The sequence below is a fragment of the Passer domesticus genome, chromosome 9 (genome assembly GCF_036417665.1).
Source record: "Passer domesticus isolate bPasDom1 chromosome 9, bPasDom1.hap1, whole genome shotgun sequence".
NCBI classification, from domain to species: Eukaryota; Metazoa; Chordata; class Aves; order Passeriformes; family Passeridae; genus Passer; species Passer domesticus.
This window is the reverse complement of record NC_087482.1, coordinates 41482436-41497001: the sequence shown is the minus strand read 5'-3', so window position 1 is coordinate 41497001 and position 14566 is coordinate 41482436. Positions and strand designations below refer to the sequence as shown.

The following is a 14566-nucleotide window of genomic DNA, read 5'->3' as shown; positions in this document are numbered from 1 at the left end:
ATAGGAAAACATCCAAGCAGTACACCACTGACAGCACCTGCAGACTCTGCTAATAGTCAATCAATAGGTCTGATAAGAGCATCACTCATCACAAACTGCTTCACCTTCAGCAATCTTTCATGGTCCTTTCTCTGTGTAGTGCCAAGCATGGGTGCACACCATGCTGTTCCTGATGTTGGTCATAGGAGTGGACTTCCTTCAAGGTTTTGTTTTGGGTTTTTTTATATAGCATATAGTATATTCAAAACAATATCAAGTCATACCACACTGAGCTTTTTATTACCAGAGATTTTTGGACAGAAGCACATAATCTAAGTTTTCTGAATTAATAGGCAGATGGTAGCTAAATTTTTTTTTTGGTATTTTTTTTTCCCAACTTGTACATTTTAGATTTACAGAACTTGATTTCACACATCTGAAGAAACACTGACATAAATCTAAATTTATCTTTGATGCATTTACAAATACTCTTTTTCTTTTTATTTTTTTCATTTCCTGAAGTGTCTCTGTCTAGACTTCTGCCAAAAAGCAGAAACTTTCATTTTCTCCTCTGTTAACACAAATACCTTTTAACATTATGCAGAGAATGGCATGACTGTCAGTTTCCCATGAGGATATGAGGACCATTCCATCCACCACAGAAACACATCTGCTTTCCATTGGCGAGGATAAGTAGCTCTGACATCTTCCTGCTACACACTGTGCTACTGTGAATATCCCTGAAATGCAGAATATTTCTGACTCTGGGCTTCTTGAATTCTTTTTTATTATTTTCAGCTTGGTTCCCTGAAACAATGAAGGTTAGTTGCATCTGACTCTTAATTGGACTTCACGTTCTATCAGTCATTATTTTTGCAAAGGCCTTAATTGCCCTCTAAAACATTTTAATTAAAACAGCAATTTCTCGATGCCGCACTTCGCGAGCAGATTTTTGCGGCAACTTCAAAGAGACGCAGATGTTTACTGAATTTGGTGGGGTGGCATTTGAGGCTGCCTACTGGCAAAGAAAAATTCATAAACATCTCGAAGAAACTTTCCTGTGGTAATGACAACATTTCCTTCTGACATTTTAGCAAGTCTAATACTTCCCAATCTCAACAGGCAGATTTCCTGGGCACGGCACAAGCAGCGTTATCTGCTCACAGGATGAGCCATGGCAGCAGCTCTGCTGTGGGGTAAAAACCTCCCGGTGGTGACACCTTGGGCTTTGGCTAAGGGTACCAGAGGCCACACGTGGGTTTGTTTGTGGGGCTTCTCTAATGGAGTATCAGTAGACTGGCAATAAGGAAACCAAAGTTCAGTTTCTGCTGGATTTTCCACTGCTCCCCGGTGTGATTGTGGGAGGCTGTTTAGCTTTGTGTGCCTCAGTTCCAGCTGGTAAAAGGCTGGTAACATGTCCTGGCTTTGAGTGGACTTACCTGCTGGTCTGTCTCCTAGTGCACCAAGGGGTGCTTGAAGGGGTCTTGGGGTTTACAAAGAGCTGTTTGAGTAAAATTCAGAAATGCTAGAGGTTTATTTTGGAGGAGTTTCTCTTTACTAGTGGCAGCCTGGAGCTGACCTTATAATCCATTTAGGGGTAAGCAGGCAGGCAGTGTTCCCCTCTGAACTGAGATGATGGTACTGGACACATGGCCATGGCAGACTACATCTAAAATATAGAGTAGGGTCCAGGTATCTTCTGTGGTTTGGGCAGGGGGCTGTCCCCAGAAAATACCCAGCCTGTCCAGCTGAGCCACCAAGGAGGGTGGTCTCCATGTGCAAGGATCTCCATCACTCACAAGTGATGGTGAGGCTCACGCTCATTTCTGTGCACAGAACCAAAATTCTTAATGCTGGAAATGACTTCTAAAATCACCAGGTCCAGCTGTTAACCTCACACTGCCATCTTCACCACTAAACCATGTCCCCAAGTGCCACATTGAGGCCTTTTTTGGACCATTCCAGGGATAGTGATTCTACCATTTTCGGGGTCGTCTGTTTCTTCCCTGGGTACTCTTCACTCATATTTTTGAAGGGGGAATATTAGAAGTATTTGGAAACAGCTTATCCATTTCCACTGTGAGCACTGGGAAAAGATCAGCATGGAAAGCCAGCATGGAATGTGGCGTGACACGTCAGGTAGCTGCTTTAATCTGCACTGTAATTACAGTGACAATTTCTGCCTCTTGAAGCATCGGGATTGAAGTGGTTACCCTGAAGGAGAAAGAAACTCAGTGGGAGAATTTCAACCAAATCTAGGATGGGAAGTGCAGCACTTCCTCTGCATTGGATTAAAAGTGATCAGCATGGCCAAAGGCATCCTGTGAGAGACAGGTAAGCAGGCTGAAAAGAAATTGGAAATATTTAAGGAATGAAGCTGGACTGAACGGAACTAGTTTTACAATTCCCTATTCCTCTTTGATTTGGTAGCATTAGGCAGACTGAAGGGTAGATTGTGCAGACTTATGCGTGACAGCAAGACACTTTTCCACACCAATAAACCCCCTGAAATTAATTGGACCGCTCACAAAAGTGCCTGGGAATGTGAACTAGGCTTGCACATTGCAGCCCTCAGATTTGATCTTTCTTCAGCAATGCCAGGGCCAGACAGCCTGGTGAACAGCTACAGCTCAGCCAGAAATGGGAGTTCAGCAGTGGCTGGGTCAAGGTCTCTGTGGACACATCCTTGCTGAGGAGCATCTCAGCTCACCACAGCAAGAAACAGATTGAAAATAAACTGAAGGGAACTATTCTGAAAGTGAAGGGATCAGCCACAAGTTTGTGCTTGCCACAAACTGCTGGGCCATTTGCTATGCCATGGAATTGCTTATTGTGAATGCTTTTAGCTGGTGGCAAATGCTCTAATGAGAATTAGCCTGGCCTGCAATGAGGGAAACTTAAATTTAGGTAGTTCTTCCATGTGTGCTGTGGGGTAAGAGCACACAGCCAGGTGTCCACAGAGGCATGCTTAAGCTGAGGTGCCTGTTCACCAATTGCAAATGGGCTCCTGGAACACCAAACCGTATGAAAAACTCCCCTCACGTGCCAGTCTGGAAAGAAGCAGCTTTGTTGTTGTTTCAAAGAATTAGTGAGCCAACAATGCAAAGCTTTGGAGGTGGTTACTGTGTTTTTACTGGAGTCTCTAGGAGCTATACAAAGTCTGAAGACATTGTACGTACAGTACATCTTTAATAAGAAGGGAGCTCACAGTCTACCAAACTCTGCCAAATAAACTTTTAATACATACTGTACTTCACTCAGTAGTTGTCCATCTCTTCTTCATGGAATATCTAACAGCTCTAAAAATATTTTCTTGGAGGAGGATAGAATTATCATTGTTATATATCAATCAAATATGGTTAATGAAGCAAAGCCAGCATGCTAGTATTGCACAAGGGGAAAAGCCTCCAGAACACAAAGTGGAACAACAAATGCCCTCAAAATTCTGCCAAAGGGAACAGGAAGCTCTGGATGCTGCATCGGTAGGATTCGTGTAGCTCTTAGGCGTCCTTGTACCACAGCAGGTTTGCTTTGCCTCTTCACTGCCACATTTCTCTCTCAAACAGGTAGGGAACTTCCAGACCATTGCAAAAAAGGAAAAAAAAAATACAGCAGCTGCAGCAAAGTGTGGTACTATTCAATTTCTTGAAGAGTGAGGCTTTTATTTCAAAATATCATATATTAATATATATATATTTCTATATATATATATACTTTAACTGGTATAAAGTAAATTGTAGATCCAAACTTATATTGTTGCTTGTACTTTGCAATCTCAGAAACTTTAGCAAAGGAACCACTTTCTTCATTTTTTATTTTCAGCTGTCAAAAATCAGGGCCGTTATCTCCACCGAATCCTTTCTTTCACACGGTAAAGCCACTGTTGTTTTCTGGTAAACAGTCAAAGTGCAAATAAGAAATCCATTTGGCTTGTAAATGCTGAGATGGTTTTAAACTTTCAATACTTTGTCCTCATAAATCAGCAGGGCTTTCACTGTCTCCGTGCAGACGTGGGCGCTCTGTTAAGTCCTTGGGTGGATCTGCAGTGAGAAAATGGGAAAGAGTAAGTTATGCATAATATGTTAGTTTTTAAATATAGTCTTTTGGAAAAGAAAGACCCAGGCTCTGTGGGATACAGCTGATTGATTAGCTGAGTTTAAATGCAATACTAGAGGGATGTGTGTCTTTTAGCGCTGCAGGGGTGTAAAAATAGGCAAGAGACAGATCCTGAGCAAGATCCTGCCTCTGCCTTGGGAGATACTGGATGTGCATTAACCACCTGGTCTGGTGGTGCTGAACATCACAGAATGTCTTCATTTGGCAGGGACACCTTTCCAATACCCCAGGTTGCTCCAAGTTCCATCCAACCTGGCCTTGAATATTTCCAGGGCCTCACCACTCTTACAGGTAAGAATTAATTCCTAATATCCAATCTAAACCTCCTGACTGTCAGTCTGAAGCCATTCTCCCTTCTGCTGTCCCCTAATGCCCTTACAAAGAGTCTCTCTCTATTTTCCTTGTAGGAGCCCTTCATGCAAGAAGGACAAGCCAGGACAGGTTTGGGTCTGGGGCTGTGCTCACCCCACCCTTCCACTCTCCCCTTCCCAGAGTGATTCCAGTTACTCCTGCTGGACAAGTAAGGCATAAAAATGGTAGACATCAGTTTAAACCAGTTCAAACCAAGGGGTTAAATGAACATTGAAACTGGGGTTAAATGAACATTGAAACTGCTCCAAAAATTGAATTACACTATTATTTCCTTCCAGTCTTTGTCACCTGCCTGACCCTCAATAGAAAACAAATCAATTTAAGGAAGCTGTGAGCTTTAGAACTTTGGCTTAAAAAACTTAATTAGTGAGTTACGCTAAATGGCTAAACACAGAAATAAATGCATGAAAAGGAAGCAATGAAGAATATGCTGGTAAAGACTACACTGAGTCTGTTGTCCACCTCTTTCTACTCAATCGCATGTGAGACCCAAGTGAAGTTATGCACTAGCATTAGAAAATGACAGATATTGTGTATATCCATGTACTCACAAATAAATAAATAAATAAATAAATATATAAAACATACACATATGCAATATATGTGATTTACTGTGGGTCTGGAAGAATGTACTAATGGGTATCTTAATCCCGAGAGTCATAAATGGGAATGTTTTCCTTGGCAGGACAGCAGCTAACGTAAATGTATTTAGTGTAAGGAAAAGCCTTCATTAAAATAGTTTACAGTTTACAGCCTATGGAGACTGGCTGTAGCCTTCTGCCTAATCACCACAGAGAGAACTGGAATGATGTCTGATTTCTCTTATTTCTTCTGCTTTCTTAACTTCCTTAACTACCCAAATTAGACACACATGGCCCAGTCTTGGAACCTGGATTGTGGTCAGGGCGGATTACATTGTAATCTTGTTGTCTGCTGCTATCTGAAATGGCAAAACAAAGGAAAAAAGAAAAAAAAGCCTGTTTTGGGATCTGATTGCTTCCATTATTTTATATTTATGTTGCCAGAGTTGACACAGTGGTACGGATTGGAGCAAAGTTCCAGGGACTAAGAAGTAGAATTTCTCCTCAGAAAATGCAAAAGACAGTTGCTGAGCACATCATGTCATGTTGCCTTTGTCAATTGGGTTCTGTAATGATATTTTAAAGCAACAAAGCAAAATTCTACTGGAAGCAGCACCATAAGGTACTTCCCTCACAAGCTAATTAAAATAACTCCTGTGGGTAAATGAAGAAATATTTTTTCAGTTATGAGCACTCACTCTGCAAGTATTTAATTCAAATGAAATACAATAATGCATACTGAATAGATTGGACCATACATCTGCATATTAATGAAGCTCCTAAATTTCTAGCAATCACTTCTATCGCCTTAAACTAGTTTATATGATGAGGACTGGGGGAGTTAAGAGAAGGACAGCTTCACTGAAGAAAGAAAATGCAATTCCTCAATTATATAACTTGTAGACAGATTGCAGAAGGGCTGAATTATTGTATAAGATACTTCATGTTGCTTCTTAGTTCTTCTACATCACTTTCTTCCATTTTAACTCCCCACTTTCCTCACTGGAAAGGACATGTAGCAAGTTTGTGGTCTGGGATTTAATTTCACTGCAAGGCACATTTATTAGCAAACAGCCTTCCAGTGGTGCTGTAGGGGAAGAGATCAGCTGTGGGCACAGTGAGATCTGCAGGAACAGCACCACAGAAAGAAACTGAGTCAGGGAACCCCAGTTCCCTGAATCCTTCCTCCTTTTCTCTGGGAGGTGACAAAGAGATCATCTGCATCTTGTTTTTGGGGGCCACTTACTGCTTCCTACAAAGAAAACCTCCTAAGTCAGCAGGTCTCCTGATCATTTAATGTGTTGGTGTGGCAGAAGGCTCTGCTCCAGAAATGAGGGTTGCAATTCAAATAATTCATCCTGGGGTAGAGGTCCTATGGAGGGAAAGAAAAGGATTCAGGTGCCATGGGGATCAATTAGGGTAAAATCTCCTCCTTCAACAGGAGACTTAGAAGACATGAAAAATGACTGGTGTTAGGATTGGAGAGAAAGGAAAAAGTCAGGAAATTACAACAATATGCTGCACATTTCTGTGAATTAGCAGCTGGACATGAGTATGTAGAATTTCTTATCAAACAGGGAAAAAATCTTGAAAAGTTGCTCTTTTTAATTTAGCAGGTTTCAAAAGCCATTTTCCAACTTACAGAAAATGAAAATCTACATATTTATAAAAGCATTTTGAGTTGACAATCATGTAATTTTCTCAAGAAAAAAACTCAATTGTGATATGAAAATTAGTTAATTAAAATTTTTGAATACAGGTGTAGGTGACAGCTTAAAGACAATGGTTGTGAAACACACTGCAAAAGAAAAGCTAGAGTCTACTTCTGAGAAACACTTTTATTCCCAAGGTAATCTCATAGTGGGAGTTTACGAACTCATTCACATCCTCTGTCTGCCTTTTCCTGGCACAGTGTGGTGAAAGCTGTTTTCACCTGTGCTGCCTGAACCTGCAGCATCTCAGGAGCCTGGCACTAATGAGATCATGGGCTGGAGCTGCTCTGAAGTGAGACCTGCAGTGCAAACAGAGCTGAGTCCTCTGCTCCAAAGCACTTGTACAGCTGCTAATCCAGATGTGGCCTGGAACAGCCAAGGAATGGATACAGGATCCAGCCAACCCCTCTGAGCTAATGTTCTTCCTTTAGCGACCAGAAAGGGACTCAGTGATGTGCATTAGGGGTATTTTGAGGTGACAGTCTCTGTAAGAAAGTGACCTGGCAATTCAGCAGCTCCAACCTGCTGATTACCAAGCCTGGACCCAGCTGACCAGCCTGATCCACCTGAATTTTCACCCACTTACGGCCAGAAGCTCTGGGTGAACATGACAGTGGTCTTTAGGACTTTTACAGCAGGCATGATGATGGAAAAGACATGGGTGAGCAGTCATTAGTGATTCCCTTTCCTGTTAAAACCTCCTGGGTGCAGACAGAAAGGAGACTTACTCTGGTGGTCTTGATTTTATTGCCAGTTGCACACATCCATCCAGAATTATCAGGCAATGTCTTACATTCCTCTCCTTCTAGGCAGGGCTCCATCTCACACCACCATTTCCCAATCACTATAGAAGCTAAAAGAGAAAAGACAATGTTCACAACTATGTTACAATGACCAAATCTAATTAAATGATATCTCAAGGGTCTAACACTGCAGTTAAAAGGCAGAGTGCCCCTTCAACTGGAGTTTAGCTGTAAGGATTTCATATTTAATTACTTGTTTGGCATCCTATATTGCCTGAGACAGTGCACTGCTTGCCACAGCCTCCTCACACAGGAGATCTGTCTGCTCCCGTGCAGGAAATGCTGTGATGGCTGCAATTCTGCTGCAGACCAAAGGAGCATCCATCCCAACAGCCCCTCTCCCTGAGTGCCCATCTGATTTTCACAGACGTGTACAAGAACAAGGCAGGTCTGAAGAGATTGTCAGAATATTCTCCAGGTCTTCAGCACTTGTGGTTCAGTGTACTCCACATAAAATTATGTCTGCTTTGCTTTCAGGACCTACAGCTGGATTTTTTTTAGCCACAAATCTGTCCAGAATTATTTGAACCCATGGAGACTTTTGGCTTTCCCCACATGCCATCACAGGGAGCACCACAACTAGAAACAAAGGGTAAGGTAACCCTGAACAGCAGCAGCAGAAGCTGTTTGTTGAAACACAATTATTAATTTTATAGAAACCATATTATCTCTAAAAGTAACTTTTAATTTCCAAATATTTAACACTGTAAATAATAGCAGTGTTTGCACCCAGTTGTTTGAATTTAATTGGCACGTATGTTTACAACCTTGAATGTACCTTAATGAAGTTTCTTGCCTGGGAATTGGTATCTGACTGTATCCTTAGCTGTATCTTAATGACATTTTTTGTCTGGGGATTTTGATAAACTTTAGCTAACCTTGCAAGTGTGACGAGCTGGCTCATGAGTGGCTCTTTCTGTGGCTTGCTTTCTCTGGTAAGAATTAATTTCATGGTTGCACTCAGGAAGCCTGTCAAAGCTTTCTGCACAGTCACTCAAAGAGAGATGCTTAACCCATTCATATCATCCCTCATGGCTGCTTCAAGCCCACAAAATACCTTTGAAGCAGCTGTCTACCTTATACATATATATATTAATATATATACACTCCAGCTGACTGCCATTCAGCTCTGGAAAATGCCCTGTTGTGCATGCATTGATTTAAGGACATTACAGAGCTTGTAATTAAATTTTTGAATATAAAATTGAATAGAATAGTTCAGTTTGAGGGGCCCTACAATGATCATATAGCTCTCAGTGTTGTCTGGTTCTTCCCACAGCTTATATCTGATTTCTATCATATAATATATCATTTCTCCATATATACAAGACACAAAAAAGCCCTTTACACCTGTGCTGGCAAGGCAGTTTAACGATGCTGTTCACACCCTGTTTCAGAAGGGTATCATTAATGCTGCTAACAGCAGAGAAAAAAGATCTCTCTCTTTGCTATGCATGAAAAGGCAAGAGAGCTGAATCTGTGCTCTAATAATAGACTGTGCAGTGGGCAAACTGAAAAACCATATCCTGCTAAATACTGGCCTTCACAGCAATCATCAGAGCAGAGCATCCTCAGGATGCGTGAGAAGAATCCTGTGACATGGAATCAAAAGTGATGATGATTATTTACTAGGAGCAGTGCTGTAGCATTAAATAACCACAGAGAAGGATCCTACAGTGCAAGGTACTAAAACCCACAACCTGAACACCCTGGCCTGGAGAGTTTACCATGTAAAACAGAGATTTGAGGTGAATCCAGACTGAGGGGCAGCCTGGAGAAGCAATGCTGCTCATAGCAGTTCAAATGATCTCACTACTTTTTAATGTTGTTAAATACAGCCCAAGTATTCAGATCTTGACCTTGAAGAATAATCAAATGCAAAGTCAGTGGAGAACTTTAATGGCAACTGACTCATATAGTGGTGTATTGGGTTTGGTATATAGATACATATTATTATTGATTTATGATGGTGCAATTACAGCCAAGTGCCCATCAGTGAGCACCCTCACCTGGACTGAACACCAGGCTCCTTTTATAATGGGGGAAAACTAATGTGAGAAATTTGCAGATGAAAAGCTCCTCTTTGCTTCTAAGTTGTATGTAGGCAAAATCCTTTGTAAGTCTGAAGCACTTCAAAGCTCACTGTGGTCTAGTCCTCAGCCCCTTACCATGGCAAGGGCATCCAAAACCCAAAGAAAATTCCTTTCTTTGAATCTTGTGTTTATAGGTTTTCTCTTCTATTAAGAGCCCTTTAATCCTTAGGACCAGTTGTCTTTCTTGGGTACTGCTGATCCTTTGAGTTCTCCTTGATTTCAAAGTTTTACACCTCCACCTCTGTCCAAAGAGGGAGGAAAACACTTTAAAATTAATCACAGTTTGCAGCATTTGAGATCGGGTCCACCTGTAGGATGGAGCTTCTCTATGTTTAGGTTATGTCACTTTGAGATGAGCTGAAGCAGTTGGGTCAAATTGCTCAAATTAAGATGCTCTCCCCCAGGGTGGTTTTTATTCAAGAACTCCCAGATCCAGAGGAACCTGAGCTTCTCAGTGAGCCAAACCACTCATCCTGGGTGAGAACTAGAGACCCCTGTTAATCACCAGGCAGCACAGGCTGTGAGTGCTCACATCAGGCTGAATTAGGCACCTGCAGCATTCTGGAGTGCTTCTCACTGTGCTCCTCTCCCTGTCTGGGGAATACATGAAGCACAGGAGTTTCTCCAGGCAAGGCTGAATTGACTGAGGCAGATCCCTCTGCCATGGGGAAAGGAAAAGGACATGGAACACAAGTCTTGACTACTCCTGCTTTGCTTGTGTTTTGTTTCAGTGCTTTTTTATTATTTTTTTTTTCTTCTCATCACCTTCTAGGTTAAATAAGGGATTGTTTATATCTCAACTATTTTCAAGAAAAGGCCTCTTTTAAAGAATATTTAACTCTTAATATATCACCAAAGTAGCTGGGGAAAAAAGCAACTTTATTCAGGAAATTCTCGAGGTTTATTTTTCAGCCTAAATCATGCTTTTCTAAAATCTTTGTTTGCAAAGCCATGGAATAATTTTTATCAAAATATTTAACTTTTGATGTATTTAGTCTGCATGGATTAACACACACAAAAAGCATTTGGCTGAAATGCCATTTGCAAATCATGGGCTCCAAACAAATAAACTACAAATAAGAAATCTGAAGATCAGATAGAATAAAGGGAAAAAGCAATAGAATAGATTATATTTTCTCATGTTTACACACTTCTATTGCATTTTAAAATACAATTGTTCCCAAAGATAATGCCCAAAGCCTTAGGCAGCTGCAGGGCACTGCCAGTTGAGCTTGGATTCAGAGGGATTCAGCCTTCAAAGTTCACGAGGACCTTTGGAGGTTGCACAAGGGTAGTGACCGTGCTCTGATTTGCTCCTGTGCATCATCTGGAGCACAAAGTTTTGATGCACGAAGGCACCTGGCTGGGAAAAAGTTTCCCCTTGAATTTCAGCATCAAAGTATTCACTTAAGGAGCAGTGGAAATAAAATGAACACCTTCATATATCTTCACCTAAAAGATCAAATCAACATGGAAACATTAATTGTTCAATCATCCTCCTCTTGAGTCAAACAAAGTTTGGAAAAAATACACAATCCATTTGATTAAAGATGCCTGTTGAAACTCCTGAATTTATTATGTTTCACATTTCTCAGTCTTCAAGTTCTTGCATTAAACTGAAGCTACTCAGTTCCTCAAAACCATTTCACAGGTGATTAACAGGACATGGACAGAGAAAATGTGCACACACAGCCCAGACACTCACAGGCAATTGCTTCTGTCGTTTTTGCTACTCCTGTCTGTAGAGAAAATTCAAATTCTTTCTGTTTTGTTTTGCAGATAAAATTCTCCTTAACTTTTCTGCATCTGTATTTAGGAAATGGCTTTAACAATGTGACAGAGTCTATATGGCAAAAAGTATAAAGATATTGTATTTAACAATGTAACAATAAGACCATCCTCACAGAGCAACAGATAACTTTAATTCATGTTTATGGAACACCCTGAAATATGAAAACAGAGCAAAGTATCATCATGCATTTTTCAACAGTTTAGAGGGAACATGCTATGTATTAAAATGTTCCAAGATCACTTCTGCAGTTGCCATTATAAAGCCACAGCAGCTCTCATTTTGCCTGTGATAAAGTGGGCACGTTTTGTTTATATAGAAATAGAATACAAAGGAATGGAGATATTAGATTGTGGCTCCTCCTGGTCATGGGTATCGTGTTACTGCAAGGAATAAGAAGCTCATTTTCAAAGCCAGTATGACACTCATTGCAGGATGGGAAAGTTTTCCCTGTAAGTACAGAGCATTCCGTTTTAATCTCGTTTCCACCAGCGAAGATTGATATAAATAAAATTTAAATAGAGAACGCATTTCACAGATGTCAGAAGTGAAAAAGACTTTGTCAGCTTAATGAAAAGATATCAATTTTCTCCACTTTATTCAATATATTGTGAGTCATTTTCTAAATGGATTAGATTAAAGGAAAGTTCAAACTCCCTGTGAGAGATTCTTGCACTGATGGAGATTTTGGCAATAGCAACAGCACAGAGGTGGGTAAAATCTTTCAAGTAGTTTGTCTTTTTTTTATTTTTATTTTAGAAAAGATATAAACTAGAATGGGAAAAACTGTAACCCTGTGCTCACCTATTCCTTATACAACAAAATCTCAGAGAATTGAATGAGACATGCAGTTTCTCTTGGTTTATTGGGATGTCATGGGGAGCAGAATGAATTACAGGGGTGGGAACACACTTTCTGGGAGGATAAGAAAACTGGACTGAAAGAAAGTGTCATCTGAAGGGTTATGTATTTCATAAACAGACCGAGATAGCAGCCACTCCGGGAGCTGTAGAGAAGAAATCTGATAAGTTAAAGAATACCAATCCAAAACAAAAGATTTCAGGTTGAATATTGCTATCTGGGAGAAAAGCAGGATGTTTCCTACAGGGAGTCCAAACTATCAAACTCTCTGCTTTAATTCAATCTTACTCAATTTTAGAAGTATCAATCTAATGCTCCTGCAGTGCAATGCTTCACAGACTTTGATAACAGACCTCTCATAGCTCTGGGAAAATGGACATTTCTCCTGTTTAAAATACAAGCACAGTGCAATCAGTCTAGCAAGTGGTGTCTCCCATCTCTAATTGCCTCAAATTCAGTCTTGCTGAGTTAATTTAATATTTTTTTATTGCAGTAAACATTAAAAAGACATCAGCATCCTAAACTTCTTTTTTTTTTTGAACACGCTGATCTGTGTGATATTCTCCAGGCTTTTAAAAAGTGTTCTATTAATTCACTGATAGAATTGAAAGAATTGAAGTTTTAAATTTTTTTTCCCCATTCAGAATTCCTGATTCTCCATTGCAAAATATTCAGCAGCTAGAGTAAGATATTTAAGAGTAAGAGATAAATTAGAGTGTATTACATGTCTGAACAATGCTGTGGGCTGCACCATTAAATATGAAAGGGGAGATTAGCTGCAAAGAATCCATGAACAATTTCCTTTTAAAATCTGCATAAGTCAGCAAATAAGGGTGCTAATTTGACAGCCTGGGAAGACTCACTAGTGAAAAACCACTTACATTGCCATTACCATTTCCTAGCAGCCAACACACTGCTATTAAATTAGGAAATTAGAAAATTAGGAAGAATTACATCAACATGTTGTGTGCTTCCCTCGTAACAATGTGACCAACAGAGGTGGTGGTGGCCAATGGCCTGAGGAGCAGAAACTCTCAAGGTTTGTTTAATCCCAGCTTTGCTTCTCACTTTATTCCTACAGGTAAATAAATAAAAAAATTTATTCCTTGCTATACCACTTTGCCATTTTCTTTACTCAGAGGATGAGTTATTCTTGCTGTGTTTCCTTGGATGCTGCCCTCTGTCTCTTCTGCCCTGCTGAACTTTAACACTGAGTTGCAGCAGTTTGGGAGTGACATTTTTTCTCCAATTGTACAACTTGAAGAATGAGTTTCTCAGGCACCAAGAAAATAAATTGTAATATTAAAATTACGTGAAGTGCTGCCAGAAAGTCCTTAAGCACATTCCTGCCTTTGAGCTGAATGGAGATGCTCTGTTAAGGAGCAAATTTCACACAAAAAAGCTTTGATTTTGCCAAGGAATTTCTTGCCCTCAATGCTGTTCAGATTGGGAGCGTCAACTGCTGCAGCTTTGTCATTTTTCCATGTCCTTTTCTCTCCACTTCTTGAAAAAACTGCTTGGACATGTGGCTGAGGGGCTTCCACAGCTGAAGTGGGACCAGGATTCCTCATGGGCAGCACCTCCATGGCAAGTCAATGTGCATCTCCACTTCCCTGAGCCCAGTGACAGTGACAGCAGCCAGGTCCTCTGGGCAGCTCTAAAGTGTGCCAGCTGTCCAGAGGTAAAACCCTCTGATTTGTTAGCTAGGCACACGCATAAAGCACCCGGAGTTTAAGGAGAACTGTAGAATTTGCATAACCATCTTCTGAGTTGGGAAGGTCTCAGCAGCAATGACAAGTTAAAAAAAATCAAAATGTTCCTCAGCTGCTCACGGTTCAACTCGTGAGATATTTTCAAAGTCTGGGATTTTAGGAAATACAAAAATGAAGCCAGCAAGAAGCTGTCAGCTGGGAGGCCTCTTGTGGCACTCCTTCAGGAAATGCCAGCGGGTCCCAGGCCAGTTGTGCTGGCAGCTGGCTCTCAACCCTGTTCCCATTTGATAATCCTGTACTCAAAAAGTGTGGTAGGCTTTTTAAAGCTGTAATTATTCCACATTCATCTGAACTCAGACATGACTAAAGCTTGACACTTTTTCTCTGAAAGTCATGGATCATAGTTGGTATTCTAACAGAAGCCTCAGCACATTATCTATCAGGAAACTTGATTTCTGCAAAGGCAAGGCAGAGCAAGCCTCAACAAAACAGATTTTTGCAGATATCTGTGGCAGAGAGAAAGGACATGAAATGATAAAATAAATCAT

The 14566-nt window shown here is 40.6% G+C and overlaps 1 protein-coding gene across 4 annotated transcripts in view; it reads right to left on the bottom strand.

Moving 5' to 3' along the window:
- Positions 1 to 252: 252 nt before the first annotated feature.
- Positions 253 to 14566, bottom strand: part of TAFA1 (TAFA chemokine like family member 1) — a 214570-nt gene continuing 200256 nt past the window's right edge. For all 4 annotated transcript variants that reach the window (XM_064432990.1, XM_064432989.1, XM_064432992.1 and 1 more), the window contains 2 exons: positions 7489 to 7613; positions 253 to 4019 (listed from right to left, as the gene is read on the bottom strand). In XM_064432990.1, the coding sequence (XP_064289060.1) occupies positions 4002 to 4019; positions 7489 to 7613 (143 nt within the window). In that variant the 3' untranslated portion in view covers positions 253 to 4001. The remainder of the gene's footprint in view (positions 4020 to 7488; positions 7614 to 14566) is intronic.